At 41.9% G+C, this 19,652-nt stretch overlaps 1 protein-coding gene across 4 annotated transcripts in view; it reads right to left on the bottom strand.

The window, feature by feature from the left end:
• Positions 1-7: 7 nt before the first annotated feature.
• GLT8D2 (glycosyltransferase 8 domain containing 2) overlaps positions 8-19,652 on the bottom strand; it is a 42,977-nt gene continuing 23,332 nt past the window's right edge. For all 4 annotated transcript variants that reach the window (XM_079775852.1, XM_079775853.1, XM_079775854.1 and 1 more), the window contains 9 exons: positions 18,729-18,775; positions 16,288-16,380; positions 13,589-13,760; positions 10,425-10,542; positions 8,905-8,989; positions 8,017-8,129; positions 5,518-5,684; positions 4,568-4,680; positions 8-681 (listed from right to left, as the gene is read on the bottom strand). In XM_079775852.1, coding sequence (XP_079631978.1) covers positions 509-681; positions 4,568-4,680; positions 5,518-5,684; positions 8,017-8,129; positions 8,905-8,989; positions 10,425-10,542; positions 13,589-13,760; positions 16,288-16,380; positions 18,729-18,747 — 1,053 coding nt within the window. In that variant the 5' untranslated portion in view covers positions 18,748-18,775 and the 3' untranslated portion in view covers positions 8-508. The remainder of the gene's footprint in view (positions 682-4,567; positions 4,681-5,517; positions 5,685-8,016; positions 8,130-8,904; positions 8,990-10,424; positions 10,543-13,588; positions 13,761-16,287; positions 16,381-18,728; positions 18,776-19,652) is intronic.

Here is a 19,652-nt window from a genome sequence, read left to right as displayed (position 1 = left end):
AGAATCATTAAAAATCTATGACTATTTTATTTTTCAGGCATTCATGTTTTAAGTGTAATACAAAACACAAGACTGGCAACCTGTTAAAAAATACCTACATGTGAAAAATACATGTAGAAATTTTGAAAAGTTTTCGATATAATTGTCACTGAGTTAAGCAAATTGGTTGCTGGAACCTACATGGGTTTCTTTCTTTCCAACAATATATTTCACTCATATAATCTTGATTTCCACACTCAACGCTTGTACTTAACCCTTTGCACTTGCTTGCTTTTTTTCTCGATTCCTGCTACCGATGCTAACCGTGTCGAGTCACACTCGACATCCGAGTGCAAAAGGTTAAGGAAGTAATCAATACCTATGTGATCCAAGGTATTATTTGCACACAGTAGTCTTTGTTTTGCATATTGTGGATCATACATATCAAAGGTACTGTTCATAAAGAATGATGTTCTAGTAGGTTGCAAATGGACAATTCCACGTTTTTATACAGAAAATATTTAAAGTGTCAGCTATTTTGGTGACTGAGTTTAAATATCCCTGCAGGATCAGGAACAAACCAGCTTTCCCATAAGTCATTGTGAACGCTGGGGAAGTCCCACGGCTTATGTCTTCCATTCCAGTGGAGTAATTTTGCTTCTTGCAGAAAATGCTCTGAATATCTGGTATCTGGACTCCAGCCTTTATTGTGTTTAGAGAAAAAGAATAGGCTTGTTAGAAAATAAAATTTTATATATTAAAAGTTGAATATAGGTTCATTATAAAAAAAAAATTAAAGGGTATACAGTGAAGAGTTTACCACCTACCCTAAATCTCTAAAATGACCATGGTTTGCCTGGCTGGTGTGGCTCGATGGGAGAGCGTCGACCTGTGAACCAGGAGTTCCCATCAGGGTACATGCCTGGGTTGCGGGCTCAATCCCCATCGTCGGGGTGCAGGAGGCAGCCAATCAGTGATTCTCTCTCATCATTGATGTTTCTATCTCTCTTCCTCTCCCTTCCTCTCTGAAATCAATAAAAATATATTTAAAATATAATAATAAAGTGACCATGGTTTGAAGTTCTCATGAAAAACTATTCTACCTGTACACCAATGTGTGTGTAAGTATGTGTACATAGTATGTATTTGCATATATACGTACCCATGCATATTATATATGTATTTTTAAAAATTTATTTGTAATTTGCCTTTTAAAATTACTTAGGAAACCTTCCACAGTTGCACATTGATTTACTGGATTGTTTATTTTTTTATTTTTTTAAATGTTTTTATTGATTTCGGAAAGGAAGGGAGAGGGAGAGATAGAAACATCAATGATGAGAGAGAACCATTGATCGGCCGCCTCCTGCACATCCCCCACTGGGGATCGAGCCCGCAACCCAGGCATGTGCCCTTGACCGGAATTGAACCTGGGACCCTTCAGTCCGCAGGCTATCTATCCACTGAGCCAAACCAGCCAGGGCTGAATTATTTTTAATGACTACATAGAATGCATTTATGATTACTTATTCAGTGAGTTTCTTATTAAGGACATTTAGGCTGTTTCTGTCCCTTCACTAGAATCAACAATGCTACAGGAGACAGTCTTCTATGCATGTCTTATACATGTATACAAATAGTATGTCTGTAGGATAAGAGTCTTGTAGGTGGAATTGAGAAATTGAAGGGTGTGTGCCTTTTAATTTTTGATAAGAGATTGCCAATTGTCCCCAGAAGAACCTGTAACAGTTTGCCCCCCATCCAGAGTTTATAGGAGTTCTTGTCTTCCTACATTATCCGACAATATGGCAAGATTTTCTTTTTAAACAGTCTTATTTTTACTATAGGAAAAGTGACCAAGAATAAGATCCACTTTTTAACAAACCGCTATCTCCATGTGCACATTATTTCCCTCGTAAGTATTCACTTAGAGACTCTATGCATTTACCTTTTTTTTTTTCCAATTTTTTTATTAAGGTATTATATGTGTACATATCTTACCATTGCCCCCCCCACCCCACTCCCATATATGCCCCCACCCCCCAGAGTTTTGCATCCATTGGTTATGCTTATATTCTATGCATTTACCTTAATATTGCTGCTGTTCTAATATTTTTAGAATACTTCCTCCAGAAGTACATTAAGATCTTGAGATTTTTTTTTTAAATATTCTCTACAGTGTTGTTTTTTCTAAGAAAGGGAATTTGCTATTTTTGAAAAACAACAGTCCATTGAGTAAAGAGGGTGAATAGTTAAGTCTGTTGTTATAGTTTACCATATGATGTGAGACAGAAACAAAAGCCCGCCTTCTGTTACTCATAAACACAGCTGTGAAGGTGGGTGGAAGGGGAGCTCCGAGGTTCGGTTGCCGTGGAGCCTATACAGAGGCAACAAGATGCTCATTGGGAAGAGGGACCTTCCCGCCAGAAGCCTCACTAAGTGGAACATCGTGTCTCTGCTCTATGACGGGAAGACCAGAGGGGCTTGCAGCTGTGCTTTTAGCCAAACATGTTTCATAAATTTTTAATATTTTTTAAATATATATTTTGTTGATTTTTTACAGAGAGGAAGGGAGAGGGATAGAGAGTTAGAAACATCGATGAGAGAGAAACATCCATCAGCTGCCTCCTGCACACCTCCTACTGGGGATGAGCCCGCAACCAAGGTACATGCCCTTGACCAGAATCGAACCTGGGACCCTTCAGTCCGCAGGCCGACGCTCTATCCACTGAGCCAAACCGGTTAGGGCCAATGTTTAATATTTTAAGCCTCCCTGTTTAGACCCAAACTTAATGCTGTTAGCATTCCATTGCTTTCTGCTTTCAGAACATTCTCACATCGAGGTATTTTTCAAATGACCACTCTGTGTAGATTCACTTGGCAGAGCATCCCTGATTGCAAAACCTTCAGCACAGACTAGGTTCTGCTCTACAGAGAAAAATGACTTCTTTCCCTTGGGAAGATTCTGCTGCTTTCTACTTGTCAGTAAGTTAGGTATTTCATAAAATGTAATTCTGAGTCTCTGTTCCAAGATCATAAATGCTCTAACCTTATCGATCTAAGCTCCACATAGCTGTACCTACACAGCATTTTTCACAGACATTCTACGTTAATGGGATTTTCTGCACATTCATTACGTTGAAATGTTGATATTTGACCTAACAGTGAACTCGGCATTAATATAAATCAAATCGGACGGAACAATAGTGTCCTTAGCTTCCGTGTGTCGCTTTTATGTGCTTGCAGAGGCTCAGGAAAGTCAGTGAAGAGTCTGGGAATGAGGCAGAAGCCGTCCAGACGGAATCACTGAGAGGAGACAGGAACCCAGCTTGCACAGTTTTGTGTCTGTCCTAAAAGGATGAGTAAGGGAAGTACCACCTTAGAGGATTGTTCTCAAAACTAGAAACAATGTTCATCTTTATCATCGGAACTGGGCCCAGTACTTGGAAATACAATGGGCACTTGGTAAATAAACGTCCATAATCCATTGTCTCCAAGCCTATAATAATCCCCAAATGTCTGAAAACCAAAGAATTTCTAATAACTTCTGTGGCAGCAAAACCTAGATCCCATTCAGGGAATTACATAACATAAGTATATGCACCACTTTACCTTTTTAGGATTCAAAAATCCTCCATTTCTAAATAGGTCCGGTTCAGTGGTTTTGGCTAACGGGTTGTGGCCATGTGTTAGAGTGAAAGTGAATGTCTCAGTGCTTGGCTCTGTTCTAAGCAATTTATATATGTTAGGTCATTTATTCCTTATAAAAACTGTATAAGGTTCTATTAGCTTTGATTTACAAATGAAGAAACTAAGGCACAGAGGAGGTGAGAACTTGCCCAGGACAAAGGTAATAGCAGAATTGGGACCCCAACCCCCACCCTAGAGCCTGCACTCCTGTAGTGAAGAGTGAATACACATAGGACACAATCAGGAAACAACTTCTCTTTGAAAGATACATTGCCAGCCCTGGCCCATGTGGCTCATTTGGAGCGTTGTCCTATACACCAAAAGGTGGCGGGTTCGATTCCTAGGTTGTGTGTTCAATTCCCAGTTAAGTGGTGTATGGGAGGCAGCCAATCGATGTCTCTCTCTCTCTCTCTCTCTCTCTCTCTCTCTCTCTGTCTCCCTCCTTCCCTCTCTCTAAAATCAATAAAAAGCATATCCTCTGGTGAGAAAAAAAGAAGATACACTGCCAGCTATATAAATGCATCATAAACCATTATGCTAATTCATTTGGTTTTGTCCACCGCAGGTCACTTCAAAGAGTTCAATAAAGTTATGAAAAAGTTTTGACAGTGAAAGCTCTAACAATAGGTAATGTTTATCTGGCACCGACTGTGTGTCTGCTAAGCATGAATCTAACTGCTTCTCATGAATTCCTAGAAACACACCTCTCAGGCCGGCCATCTTTATCAGCTGCATTTGCAAATCTGAGCAATGAAGGATAAGTAACGTGTCCAAGGTAATCTCCAAGGTCACATGGGGGATGTGATTGAGGAAGCTGGTGCTCTAGCACACTTTCCCCAACCTGGTGCTCTAGGGATCTATAAAATGCACGTTTGCATTGTCTTTCCACAGTACTCACCCAGGTGCCTTATGTGCCACAGGGGGTTGATGGTGGAGTATTTCCCATGAAACACAATCAGCATTGGGGACGTGGCCACCTCTCCCCCCAGGGAACTGCTGTAGAGATTTTCCCTAAGAAAATGAATAGAAAAGAAGTATTTGAAGCCTGGAGCCCCACAGACTCAGATAAAGAAGAATCTAATCATTTTAAAAGATGCAGGACAGTCTCTCACGATATAATAAGACGATAGTCTTTCACTTTCCTCCAACCTTGTCTTTTGAAAATTGTTAAACCTACACAAAATTATAAGCAGAAAATCATGAACGTGCATGTACTTCACCTAGTTTCACAGTGTTAATATTTTGCCATTTTAATTCTCAGGCTTCTTAACGGTAAACACAGAAGATCACATTCTGATCCTCCATTATTTAGAATACATTTGTTCACAAATTCAAGGTATGGTGGTATTAAAAATATCCAGAAAAAAAGCAGGCAAGGAAATACAATGACATGATCGTAGTGATGGTGTTAGCATTAATCTTCCCTATTTAAGACTTCAGTAATGAGAAATGATATTTTTAAAAATTCAACCCTAGGAAACAAAGTTGACTTCATAAAATAACCCTTAAAAAAACAAATCTATGTAAGAAGGAGGAACTCGACTAAGATGAGTGATTTTCAGTGGAAAAGGTTCAGTAGGATTCTGGGAGAAGATTTACAGTCACATTATTAAGTAATTTCTTAGAAAAATGTTTGTATTATAAGGATTCCGCAGGATCTCGCTTCCTTTGACATAACATTTGAGAATATATTTTCATCTATTGCCCCTTTTTTTCCCAGTGAGAAAGTCTGACCTAAGATGTCTATAATATATTTCTAACCCCTGAGCTATGCATAGAAAATTCATTGTATAATTTTGTTCCCAAGCACGGGGGTGGGGGTGGGGGGGGAGACAGATCTGCACGTACTCCACATTTTTCTGCATCCATCTCTCCAGTTGTTTGGTGATACGCTGGTGCTTCCATTCCGTCATGTTGGCAACAATCACGCCAGGGTTGAACGAGCACGTGCTGGGGCTTATGCCGAGGTCTTTTATAGTCTGCTTCCTGTAGTCCAGGTAGCCCATGTAGGTGTTCTGTAAAGGAACAGGATAGGCGTGCCACATGGAAACCAATCTGAAAACAGTCGTTCTCTTGAAACCATTGTGTGGTGTCTCCGGGTTTCCTCCTGTGTCCCTGGCCATTTCCTAGTGCCCTTTGCTGGTTTCCTCTTGTCTCCCCAACTTTTAAAGGCGGGGTCCCCCAGTCTCCTTTCCAGCACCTGTCCCTTCTCTAGCACTGACTCCCTGACAGCCTCATCCCGTCTCCTGGCTCTAAACACCATCTGTGGAGACAGCCCTGACCTCCCCCCTGGATTTCCCACTCCTGCTCCATCTGCCAGCTCGGTGTCTCCTTCTGGCTGCTTACGGCAGCTCCACTGATATCCCCATCCTGTCCCAAATGTGCTTTCCTACAACCTGCCCCATCTCAGTTAGTGCAGCCCTGTCTTTCTAGTAACTTAGGCACAAAACCCAGGGTCATTAGGTCATCCTTGACTCGTCTCATTCACTTTTCATCCAAATCTGTCAGCAAATCCTGTTGGTCCCATCTTCCAAAATATATCCCGAAGCCAAGCACGTCCCACTGCCTCTCCTGCTGCCTTCCTTGTCCGGGCCATAATGACCACTCACTGGATTTCTGCAAGTTCCTCCTAACCGGTGTTCCTGCTTCTTCCACCCCTTTCAACCCCACTCTGTCTCTGTTACTCATCTGCTCCAAGCTCCTCTAATGCCTTCTATCTCTTTCAGAGTAAAAGCCACAGTTCCTAAAATGGCCTGCCCTGCCCTATACCATCTACTCCCCAATGTCCATTATTCTCCCTCTGGATCCCTCTGCCACATCGACCTCCTTGTTCTTTAATCCGCCAGACACACCCCTGCCTCAGGACCTTTGCACTTGCTGGCAACATTTTCTTGGAATGTTGTTCTCCCTGCTTAAGTGGTTCCCTTCATTCTTTCAGGTATAGGTTCATGAGACCATCTCAGAGAAGCCTTCCATGATCACCCTAAAATACAGCCCACCTCCACCCTGATCTTCTGTTAAGTATCTTGTCTTCCCACTAGAATGTAAACTATGCGAAGGCAGGGATTTTAGTTTTGTTTGCTGTATTATTAGTACCTAAAACTGTCAGGCACATAGGAAGCACTCAGTACATAGCTGAATGAATGTAACACACCAGGCAGGATATAATGTTTCACACACATGGGCTGCCGTAATCTACCACAGTGGAGTGCTCTAACATGACCCGGAAGTAATAGACATACTCGAGCGCTTTCTATGTGCCAGGCACCGTTCGAAAAACTGCACATGCATTACCTCATTAAGTGTGTGCCATAACTTCACATGTATTAACTAACCCAATTCTCACAGCGACACTCTCTCTATTTGACAAATAAAGGAGAAAACAATTGGTTAAGTAACTTGCCCCAAGCTACTTAAGTGATGGAGTCGAGATCTTGACCAAGTCGGGTCTGGCCCCAGAGCCTAGGCCTTAAAGCATGTCCCTTCTTGAATGTCACACATTTAAAAATTATTCCCTGGAACTCTTTTGAAGAACAACATCCGATTCTTAATAGCACCTTGCATTTTAAAGCCATTCTTTTGGTTTCAGTATTATGTACAGGTTCACCTTTTCTCATTTCCACCCAGGTAAGGAGCTCTTTACCCTTGAACAAAAGCAGCATTTCCCTCTACTGAGGGGAGGCGGGGGAGGGGGGGGGGGGGAAGCAATGGCTAAAACTCTGAAAGCAGGCCCTGACCGGTTAGGCTCAATGAATAGAGCGTTGGCCTGCGGACTCAAGGGTCCCAGGTTCAATTCCGGTCAAGGGCATGCACCTTGGTTGCGGGCACATCCCCAGTAGGGGGTGTGCAAGAGGCAGCTGATTGATGTTTTTCTCTCATCAATGTTTCTAACTCTCTCTCCCTCTCCCTTCCTCTCTGTAAAAAATCAATAAAACATATTTTAAAAACAAACTCTGAAAGCAAAACCAAAGACTCAGCAAGTCTCTTTCACAGAAAACACCACCTCTGACAGAAAGGGAGGTTAAGAGGGACCTCGATAACTATCACTCCTGGGGCATACACTAAAGACCGGACACGCTATTTCATCACCGCTCACAAAGACACGATAACATGGATATTATTGTTGCCTTGTTTCAGATAAGAAAAGTGGCTCCTGCAGGGTTCAGGAACTTGCCCCGGAGTCACCTCGGAGTGGAGCTGGGATGTCCATCGGAAACACAGGCCCCTGGCTTCCACCTCCAGCAATCCAGACGGGCGGGGCTCTCGAGGTGCCGAGGTGCCTTGCACTCATCCTGAGTTGGGGGAGGGGGAGGGGCGAAGGCAGGGTTTCTGAGACCGTGTGCTCACCTGCAGCCCCACAAGCCTGTGCCTGTCCTGAAGCGAGGGCAAATCACAGTCATCGGAAAAGGCGGCCGCGTGGCCCAGGGCCAAGGCGGTGTCATACAGCTCCTGGATGTCACCTGCATTTAGAAACACCAGGAGTTCAGAGCGGGCAGCGTTAGTTCTAGGGCTGCACAGAGCCTTAGAGTTTAGACTAATCCCTGGTTTTGCTGTGGGAGAGAAGTGCGTGATCCCCGATTTCATGTGGCTTGGCAATTTACTGAACAAGAATAGCTCAGCTCAATGTAGAAAGCCACTTGATAAGAAGCTCAGCTGGGCATTGGACAAATGTCTTTATTTCTATTGCTATGTATCTACCCCACCGATGCTTATCTTATTTGCATGTAATATGTTTTTAATTGATTTTACAGAGAGGAAGGGAGAGGGAGAGAGAGAGAAACATTGATGTGAGAAGAAACGTTGATGAGTTGTCTCTCGTAAGCACTGAACTGGTGATCTTTCGGTGCATGGGATGATGCTCAACCGAGCCACAACGGCCAGGGCTGTCTTATTTGCATGTAAACACTAAAACTTAGTTCTAAGAATGTCACCAGTGAGACTATCTCTCCATACATTTTAGGGGTACAGAGAATGGAAAGGCAACCAAGCTATTTATCTCAATCTTTAACCATCTGCGAGTGGCTCTCAAAAACTCAACTGGACTGTCCAGGGAAGTGAGTATCAACCCCTGTTTTAAAAATATTCCTGAATTTGCAACAATGCTATACTCCCAAATTTAATAAGCAGGGGGAAAAAAATCACTGGGCAGCTAACTCTTTGGAAAATGAAGAGAGACAGTCATTCTACTTATCAGCGGCTCTTTTTCCAAGTGCTCCGGGCCGTCGGCGAGTATACCTTGTACAATGACATCGTCGTCCAAATAGATGACTTTCTCGTGGTGGTGGATCAGCAGAGGGAGATAAAACCGAACAAAGTTCAGCTGTGAAACAACAAAAGAAGCGAGGGTGGAGAAGAGGCGCACGGCGCAGTGTCTTCCAAGGGTGCCGGGGTTCAGTGGGAGTCGCAGAGGTTTCCTCCTGAATCTTCAGGCCACAGATTGCCTGTCTCCCTCTACCTTCAGTAATTTGACTACTGTTGTTATATTGTAAATCAGAAGACGCCTTAATCAATAAGCCAGATTTATTTGGCGTCCTGTTCATTTCGTTAGCGCTAGCGGGCCCAGATGAAAATCTTGCTTCTTAAATTCTGGGGCCAAATATGGTGGAAGTCTCCCAAATTTATACGTTTTTCTGCTCTTTGTCTCCCAAATTTGGAATGAGACTTCCAGACCTTCTGAGAAAAAGTCCTGTGTGCTGGGACAGGCCGTGAGACTATATTTCAAGGCCTGGCCCGGCACCAGCACTGACAACTCTGTCTGGGGCATAGTTTATGGCCTCTCTGGAATGGGGAGCAGTCTTATTTTTCCCTATTATTTAAGCAAGCCAGCATTTACAGAAGCCAAAATAGCAGGGTTAAATTTTAAACAGCAGTTTTTACCCAAGATGGAGGTTACTATGCTTCACGGTGAGCTAAATCAGACTTACACACACACACACACACACACACACACACACACGCATGCGCACACATGCATGCACACACACACAGGCATCATCCTCAACAGTAAGCTCAATCTCAGCTCCTTGAACCAGAACATAGAGGAGCATTGGCGGAGGGTGGGAGTTTTATTAGCCACCACACAGCTTAATCCAAAGGCCCAGCTCAGCTCACGCTCCAATAATACATATCTGGAATTGAGGAAAGATCATGTCATTAGAGAGAAGGCTTAGAATTGAGTACATTTTCAAGGATGGGTTTAAGTAGGAAGTATATGTAGAAGGTGGCTACATTTCCTGTAAATCTGCCATCGACACACCACTATTTTTGCAGGAGAGAGTCGGTCCCTTTGCGAAAAGAACTCTTGCAATAAAATACCTTAAGATTACAAAGCTAGGAAAAGAGCTGGTGTCTTCTGAAAATATTATCTTAGTCGATACTAGAAAGTATATAATCCGTCATGCTACCGGTTTTCCTTGGTTGCTGGGATATTCCAAGATAAATGTTACGTCCAATCTCAGCAGCCTGTGGGGTTGGGAATATTTTTTCCTGGCCTCACTACGTGGCCCCTTCCCCCACCCCTCAGGCATATTCACACACATAAATGCATCCTACATTTTCTTATGCTTCATTTCTTCTTTGACTACTCTGTTATGTTGATGTAAACCATCTTAAACCCTTTCTGGAGCAAGTGACTTACAAATTACAAAGAAGCAGAGTTTGGTGAAGATCTAACAACTGTGAGGCTTCAGAACTATTCTGTCCGCATCCCAGGGGCTCACCAAGGACCGCCCCCAGGACCGCACAGTCCTACTCACAGGCTGGAGCAACTCCGGCCGTGCCGAGTCTGGTCGGATCTTCCCTTTGAGGACCATAGGGTTGAATTCCACGACTTTAAAGTTTATTTCTCTCAATTTAGAATGTTCGATCCATTTTCTAAAGAGATAAAACAAAACAAAACAAGAAACAACCTCTAGCATACACATCCCATCTTTCCTCACTTTGACTATTGCCTCAATCCAGTGGCTCCCTAGAAAGTTAAAAATAAAATATGTATAACCTTAGTAGAGTTTAGTCTGTAATTCCCAATTTTCCCCCCATCTGGTCTGGTTTAAATCTTTCCATTATTATTATTATTATTATTGTTCACATAACTTTTTCTGCAAAAGAAATAAAACAAAATAGCAATAACCAAATACCTCCCCAGATCTATGTCCTCTCCACAGGTAACTGGAAGAACATAGCATTCCCCTTTCTTATAAAGCGGCATCTTTAGTTGCCAGTACCATCCATGCCACATGTCAGCAACTCTGTAATGTTAAGAAACGAAGCAGGACATTCTCAAGCTTCTACAGTGACTGACGTCACCTTTACCCTGCCCTTTTGACTCCAGGGCCATTTGAATTTACCTGTGTTTCTTTGTCTCTGTCTCTCAGTCTTCCCCATCCCTCCTCATTCCCTGCCTTCTCCCCTCACATTTTCTCAGTCTTACAGAACTTCTATCTTTATATATATATATATATATATATATATATATATATATATATATATATATTGATTTCAAGGAGAAAGGGAGAAGGAGAGAGAAACATCAATGATGAGAGAGAATCATTGATCTGCTGCCCCCTGCATGCCCCACACTGGGGATTGAGCCTGTAACCCAGGCATATGGCCTAACCGGGAATTGAACCATGACCTCCTAGCTCCTAGGTCAATGCTCAACCACTGAGCCACACCGGCCAGGCCAGAATATCTATCTTTTAATCTAACTAATAAGAGATTTCTTGTAAGAAATCATCTCAAAATAAAATTTCCAACACGTAAGCCACACATAGTAGTATTTCTTGTTGATTAAAAATTGACAAAGGTCGCCGAAACCGGTTTGGCTCAGTGGATAGAGCGTCGGTCTGCAGACTGGAAGGTCCCAGGTTCGATTCCGGTCAAAGGCATGTACATTGGTTGCGGGCACATCCCCTGGTGGGGGCTGTGCAAGAGGCAGCTGGTCGATGTCTCTCTCTCATCTCATCGATGTTTCTAGCTCTCTATCCCTCTCCCTTCCTCTCTGTGAAAAATCAATAAAATATATTTTAAAAAAATTGACAAAGGTCCTGGCCAGCATGGTTCAATGGCTGATCTTCAACCTATGAACCAGGAGGTCAAGATTCAATTCCCAGTCAGGGCACATGCCCAGGTTGCAGGCTAAATCCCCAGTATGGGGTGTGCAGGGGGCAACAAATCAATGATTCTCTCTTATCATTGATGTTTCCATCTCTCTCTCCCTCTCCCTTCCTCTCTGAAATCAATAAAAATATTTTTTTAAAAATCGACAAAGGAATTAAATCTTCCCAACAAAATTTAGACCTGCACAATTTGAACCATAAAAATCAGCCATTTACACAATGTATTATATCAATTATTTCTCAATAAAGCTGCGGGTGGGAGGCAGTCATGCCAATAAGAAGTCAACCCAACCGAAAAATTGGCAAGAGACTCAGGCATGCATATCCAAACAGCCAAGAAATGTGTGAAAAAGTGCTCAGCCTCATTAGAAATAAGGGGACCCACAATGAGACACTGCCGGCACTCCTCCGAATGGCCAAGTTAAAAAGACTGACTGTACCAAGTGTTGGCGTGGTGGTTGTTACAGGGGGGGTGTCCATTACACATTTGTGACGATTCACTAAGCTGTACATGGGATTTATACAATTTCCTGTATTTGTGTTACACTTTGATGAAAAGAGTTTTGAAAATATTTTAAAATAAGGGGTGGTGAACTGGGAATCATTCCCTGCTCAAATGTCATACAATCCTGACGCTCATAACTACTGTTCAAGTGCAGACACTTATTCAGACCATATCACACAAGCCATCCTTTGGGTTTGTTATCTATACCCACAGATAACAAGGGGCAGACTAAGTGAGCTCAGATTGCAACAGTAAATTATAAGAAGAGTGACAAATGAGACCCAAAAAACTAGAAAGCACATACAATCCCCCCAAACGCACAGCAAACAAGGACCATTTAGATTAGGAGTGAATGTCTTACATGTCTCAGTATCTCCTAATGGTGATACTACCCACAAATATGGTTATAAAAACCATCTATAAATACGTTCTTCTTGTAATTGATGGGAATAACACTTGAGATACCTTGAAATTCCCTTCATCACTGCTTTTCCCAAATATTCCATCCTCCCCAGAGATGGTCACTGTTAACAGGTGGAGATCTTTCCCATCTTTTTCTTTTTGTTTTGTTAATCTTTACCTGAGGATATTGTTCTATTGATTTTTAGAGAGAATGGAAGGGAGGGAGGAGAAAGAGGGAGGATCATCGATGTGAGAGAGACACATCTACATGCCCCGACTGGGGCCAGGGATCAAGCCTGCAACTGAGGAACGTGCCCTTGACCAGAATCGAACCCGGGACCCTTCAGTCCAAGGGCTGATGCTCTACCCACTGAGCCAAACCAGCTAGGGCTATTCTACATTTTTATAATACATTTAAAATTTGATTTTCTGTCTATTTCTTCTCAATCCAACTCCAATTTATTTCTTAGTGTGGTGAGGGACACGAAAGATATCACTTTGCAGTTCAAAAATTATAATTAGTGATGATTCTGTGCCATATTAAAATGATTATATTATACTAATATTCTTTCAGGTTAAGAAAGTTAAGAGAAACCATTTTAGAAAGAATGACTTTCATATAAACTGCTTAAGGATTGGGGTTCTTTAGTTCATTAGACAATTCAATTCTGCAGCATGACACACAGGCCTACCAAATTAGTGAGGCTTTGCTAGAAATTCCTTAGTGAGGCAACACATTTATCAAGTCACCAAATAAACCTCAGGTCATCCCCTTCTTAATTCGAATGACATTTCTCAAATGGAAAAAAAAAAAAAAGGTGGAAATCCATTTAAGAAAAAACAAGGAAGATCAAAAGAAAGCAGAAAACTCCAACATCTATAGTATACAACTTGCCGTATTCGAGACAGAGTGTTCCGGAGCCCAACTACATAGAACAAAATGTTGGCGTCCGTGTTGCTGTAGATGCTATTGATGGCGGCCATCGCAGCCCCCATTCTTCCTGCTGCTGCACAGATCACCACGGGGATCTCAACGTCCAGTTCCTCGGGAGTCCCGGAGTCATCATCTGGAAACATCAAAACCAGTGTCTTGGAACATGAAGGAATTTTACAGTTGAGTCAGTTAAACTTGTCTTTCAACACCCCTGAGGGAAGATAGCAGAGTGTGGAAGAGGCTGTGGATTGTTCTCCAATACCCAGTCTTTCCTTCTTCCCTTAGAACATTGGAATTTTTGCTGGCACGTGGCCAACCGCTAAGAATATTTTCCAGACTCCCTTGCAGCTCTCTGTCGTCAGGTTCCGACCAGTGGGATGTTAGTAATGTATACAACTACTGGGTTTGCTTTTATAAGAAACTTGCTCACCCTCCCTCTTTCCTTTTCCCTTCCCCTTGGCTGGAATGTTGCTATGATGGCAGCCACCTTGGACCACAGATGGAAGCTACCTATTGAGAACACCAAAACCCTAAGATAGAAGAAATCTTGAGCTAGATGACTGTGGAAGTGACACATCAGACTTCACTTGAGAGCGAAAATAAACTTCTATTTTGCTTCAGTCTTTTTTTTTTTTAGCTCCCCTACAGAAGCCAATCGAATAGCCACCAACCTTTCGGACCTCAGTCACCAACAACAGTCACCAACCTTTTGGAGCTCACGGACCACCAGTGGTCCGCAGACCACCGGTTGGTGACTGCTTGCCTAACACATACACAGTTGAAAAATATGTGACAAACTGAAAAGCTTCATTTGATTCAACAATTCCTCAACTTTCCCCCCTGAATTGGAATATTTTCCTCACCTATACTGCTATAAAATATACTGCTTGTGATCTTCCTTCCCTTATCCACCTTCTAGTCAAGTGTCTCAAAAGTTGACAGAAAGAGAAAGAAGGTAAATAAAAAGCATGACTGATAGACAAAATCAATCATTGATCATTCTTTTGAGTCTTGGCTATCATATAAAATACTGATAAGTGTATTGTTTTAAAACTGAAATGAAATCATACTTTTCATAGCCTTCTGCAACTTTCTTTTTCCATTCAACATACCATGGACATCATTCCATGTCAACATTACATTCTTTTGAATGGTATTTCTTAATACTGGATTTATTTTAACACTGAATGGGATAAAAATGGTGATATTGGTTCTATCCCTATATCATATATAGCTGATTGCCCTGGCCGGTGTGGCTCAGTTGGTTGGGCATCCCTTACACTGAGTTCACTGGTTCAATTCCTGTTCAGGGCACATGCCCAAGTTGTGGGCTCAATCTCCAGTAGAGGGCTTGCAGGAGGCAACAGGTTGATGTTTTTCACTTATCAGTGTTTCTCTCCCTCACCCTTCCTCACTCTCTCTAAAATCAATAAAAACATATAAAATTTTTAAATTGAAAAAAGTATCTAGCTGATTAATCAGCCAGGATGTGTACTTTAGCAACTTTATAAAAGCTACTCATTTCATTCCATGAATAAAGGCGTTTGCAGTGGGATTAGCTGATCAAATGTGCTGGTTTATGGGCAGGGAATGAAATGTGAGAAATACAGAGCTCAAAGTTCAGACAACATTTGACCTTGTATGACCTCCATTCTTTAGCTTTTAAAAATTTTTAAAATATATTTATTTATTTGAGAGAGAGAGAGAGAGAGAGAGAGAGAGAGAGAGAGAGAGAGAGAGATTGACTCGTTGCTCCACTCATTCATGCATTTATTAGTTGATCCGATGAGGTATCAAACCTGCAACCCTGGCACATTGGGAGGACACTCCAACCAACTGACCCACCTGGCCAGAGCCTCTCTCTCTTTTAAAATAGTTTTAGGGAAGCATAATTTAGATATTGAATTGTCTAGAACCTCTAAAATTCTTATGTTGAAGTCCAAACTTCTAGTACCTCAAAATGTAACAGTATTTGGATGTAGGCTCTTTAAAGAGGCACTTAAGTTAAAATGAGGTGAGTGGTGGGAGGGGGGTATGGGGGGGTGCCACTTAATCCAATATGACTGGTATCCTTAAAAGAAGAGGAAGAGATACCAAGGATGCATGTTCAGGAAAAGGTCATATAAGGACACAACAAGAAGGCAACCATCTGCAAGCCAAGCAGAGAGGCCTCAAGACAGGCCAATCCTACCAGCATCTTGATCTTGGACTTGCAGCCTCCTGAATTTGAGAAAATATATATCCATTGTTTAAGCCACCTAGTCTGTGGTAGTTTGTTTTGGCAGCCCTGCCAAACTAATACAGATTTCTTTGTATTTACTTTATGAGTGTACAGTTCAATTATTTTGTACAAATTTGTTTGGTAAAATACACAATATAAAATTTACCATCTTAACCATTTTTAAGTGTACAGTTCATTGGTATTAAATACATTTATCCTGTTGTCCAGCCATCTCTACCATCCATCCCTGTAACTCTTTTCATCTTGTCAAGTTGACACTCTACCCATTAAACAATAACTCACCATCTTCCCCTCCCCTCAGCCCCTGGCAACCACCATTCTACTTTCTGTCTTAGGATTTTGACAGTCTAAGTACCTCACATAAGAGGAATCACACACTACTTGCCTTTTTGTGCCTGGCTTATTTCACCTAGCATACCTGCTTCATTCTTGAGCACAGTCCCCTTGTGAACTTTCTTATACAGAATCCCACAGAGGGTCACAATCAGAAGGAACAGCAGCACCTGATTAACTGAAATTAAAAAGAGAAACAAGTTCAACCTATCGAGCTGGAGTTGTGGAAAAGTTCAGAGCAGCCGTGTAAGGAGTTGCCTTCCATGACATACACAGGAGTGGTGGCCCGGGAGCCTTCTTTAAGCAGATGGCATGTGCAGGAAAGACTTACCCTGCAATACTGTTGATACTCAAGGATACGCACATGCAGTTTAAGGAGGATTCAGGGGTAACCCCAGGGAGTGGGATGGCAGAGGCTACAACCTTAATGACTATAGGATGCTGCCTTTTCTGTGCATGAACTTTGTTTAGAATAACAGCCAACGTTTATATAACACGCGTGATGAGACCGCACTTATTTTATGTTCTTAGCCATTAGAGCCCAGCTACTTCTCAGATACTTCAGCCACCGGTCAAGGATGACATGCAGAAAATGTTTCACCTTGTCCTAGCTAGTATGGTTCAGTGGATAGAGCGTCAGCCTGAGGACTGAAGGGTTCCAGGTTTGATTCCGGTCAAGGGCACATACCTCGGTTGCAGACTCCTCCCCTGCCCGGACCCCTGGTTGGGGCGTGTGCTGGAGGCAACCAATCAATGTGTTTCTCTCACATTGATATATCTCTCTGTCTTTCACTCTCTCTAAAAAATCAATGGAAAAATATCCTCGGGTGAGGATTAAAAGAAAAAAAGAAAGAAAGAAAAAGTTTGCCTTGGGTAAGAGGTTAGAAGACCCACCTACATGTGCTCCAGTTCTGAGCCTCCAGGAGCCTCTGTTTCAGAACAGTGGCCCTGGCCCCTGGGGTCTCCTGAGAAGTGGGGTGACGCAGAACAGCGTTGCCATAGTAGGAAGCATGTACCACTGGCTGCACCAGAGATGATGGGGGAGGTTGTGTTCATAGCATTAAGTCACATTAAATCATAGCATGAGAAATCAGTCCCAATTTCATATGCAGGAACTACCCAGAATTAAATAACATTGTTCTAACCACACACAGTTGTATCATTTCCTTATTTTTATGATAGGAGATAACTGGTGTTCCAGTTACAGTAAAGATATAAACTTTCTATTATAAAGGACACTTATGACTTTTAAAATAAGTCCATTTAAAGAAAATAGTCATGCATTGGACAGATGGACGCTGAAAACTGAGAAGGTGCGACATCACTGTATGGTGGGGCACAAATGCTACAGTTTGGAAAATGTTGGTAGAAGGGGAAAGGTCTGGGACTTGAAGTCAGACTCGAATCTCATTTCTATTACTTTCTAGCTGTGTGGTCTTGGACAGGTTCCTTCACCTCTCTGAGCCTCAGTGTGCTCATCTGCTACATGGGAATTTTAATAATAACCATTACTTCGCAGGGGTATTTTGAGAGTTAACTAAGGCAATGTAATCCCAATAAAGGTTTTACAACGGTTGTGCATCAAAATATTTACTTATATTGGCCTCGTCCTAATCTATTTTACAGCCCCTAGGCTGTTCTCTTCACATTTGTGAAATCTGTAGGAGGACGGAGTTGTACCCACGGATGCCTTCCAGAGCTGCATTAGGAGGCTCAGGGATTCTACCTCCTCTCTGGCTCTGGGCTATCAGATTCAGCCAGAGACAACCAGATACTACTTGGTTTAAAACAAAACTATAGAGAAGCAGAAGGTAAGGGACAAAGTTCTATAGTTTATCAGTACATCTGATGAACATTTACCTGCCACAGCCAGTTTGGGGAATTGGCCCAATGTCACTATGATCTGACCCTTTCAACCATGGCTGCTACTGCTGATGCCAGGTTAACAGGTAAAATACTTAAAAAAAAAAAACAAGTATGTCTCATGAAATATTTGGGATATAGTTATACTAAAAAATTACTCATAGTTTATCTGAAAGTCAAATCTAACTGTATATCTTAACTTTTCATTTGCTACATCAGGCAACTCTACCCTGAGGGTAATAGTAACACAATTAGGTCACTATGTTTCTTTCCAGATTCACAAACGACTGGATCTAAAATCAGGGGCAAACCCAGGTTTTGATAGAATCTGAGATTACATAATTAATTTGAGATAACTCTTTAAGAATAAGAATACAACATTACAGATGCTAAATTAGATGGGAACATGAATCTTTATTTAGATCAAAAATAATATTTGCAAGTGGTATAGAAACATGTGAACCCTCTCATAATAAGTCCACCTATGACCAACATACTTAACAATGATGATGATGCCAGGAGTTGCCTATGGGAAAACTCTCCATGATAATAATCAAAGCAGATTTCAGGGGGGAAAAAAAAGGGGGGGGGGGACCAAAACCCAGCATCACAACAGTCCTCAAAATATCTTTTAATCATGATTTTCAAAAGTTTTAAACTTACTTTTTCGTAACAAAGCCATGTATGTTCATGTGGATAAAAACTGTGACCTGTGGATTAAGAACAAAGTTTTGTTTAAAATAGAATCCTCTCTCTCTAAAATTCAATAAATAATTTTTTAAAAAAAAGAAGAAGAAGAAGAAGCAGTGAGCATTAAGAAAAGCATGGGACAGATGGGCAGTTTTGATGAAAAAATGACGTTAACCATTAGAAAAGAATTTTACATTATAAAATTCATTTTAGTCTGTGAATCTAAAATCAAACTTTCTCACATTTATATGTTCATTCCTTTCTTTGTGGCATTTTGCCAATCACCCCAGGAGCAGGAAACGGACTTCCTTTATGTTAGGAGAAAAAAAGTTAATTTGCTATAAATAACAATTTGTCTTGCAAACTCAAAGTTTATTTTAAATTAAGTTGATTCTTCTTAATGAAGGCCCTTCAAAGGAACTTCTGAGCTTGACGTTCGACTGGAGGCAGCAGTCAGCACCCGGGGAATAATACCCTTTCAAAATTAGCGATGTGACAGACAGCCTGCGGGACACCAACACAACAGGCGGATGTCACAGCACCCCTGGGTGTCCTCCTCAACCGGAGTGTGGGGAGGACTCATCGGAAGTGATCTAGGGCAGTGGTCGGCTCATTAGTCAACAGAGCCAAATAGCAACAGTACAATGATTGAAATTTCTTTTGAGAGCCAAATTTGTTAAACTTAAACTTCTTCTAATGCCACTTCTTCAAAATAGACTCGCCCAGGCCATGGAATTTTGTGGAAGAGCCACACTCAAGGGGCCAAAGAGCCGCATGTGGCTCGCGAGCCGCAGTTTGCCGACCACGGATCTAGAGGAAACTTCAAAGGGGCTTTGACTTAAGTGCTTAACTCGGTAAACAACCAGCTACAATGTCCCTTTTCTTTCTTTTCCCAGG

Source organism: Cnephaeus nilssonii (genome assembly GCF_951640355.1).
Source record: "Cnephaeus nilssonii genome assembly, chromosome: 6".
Taxonomy (NCBI): Eukaryota; Metazoa; Chordata; class Mammalia; order Chiroptera; family Vespertilionidae; genus Cnephaeus; species Cnephaeus nilssonii.
This window is presented reverse-complemented; position numbering and strand designations above follow the sequence as displayed.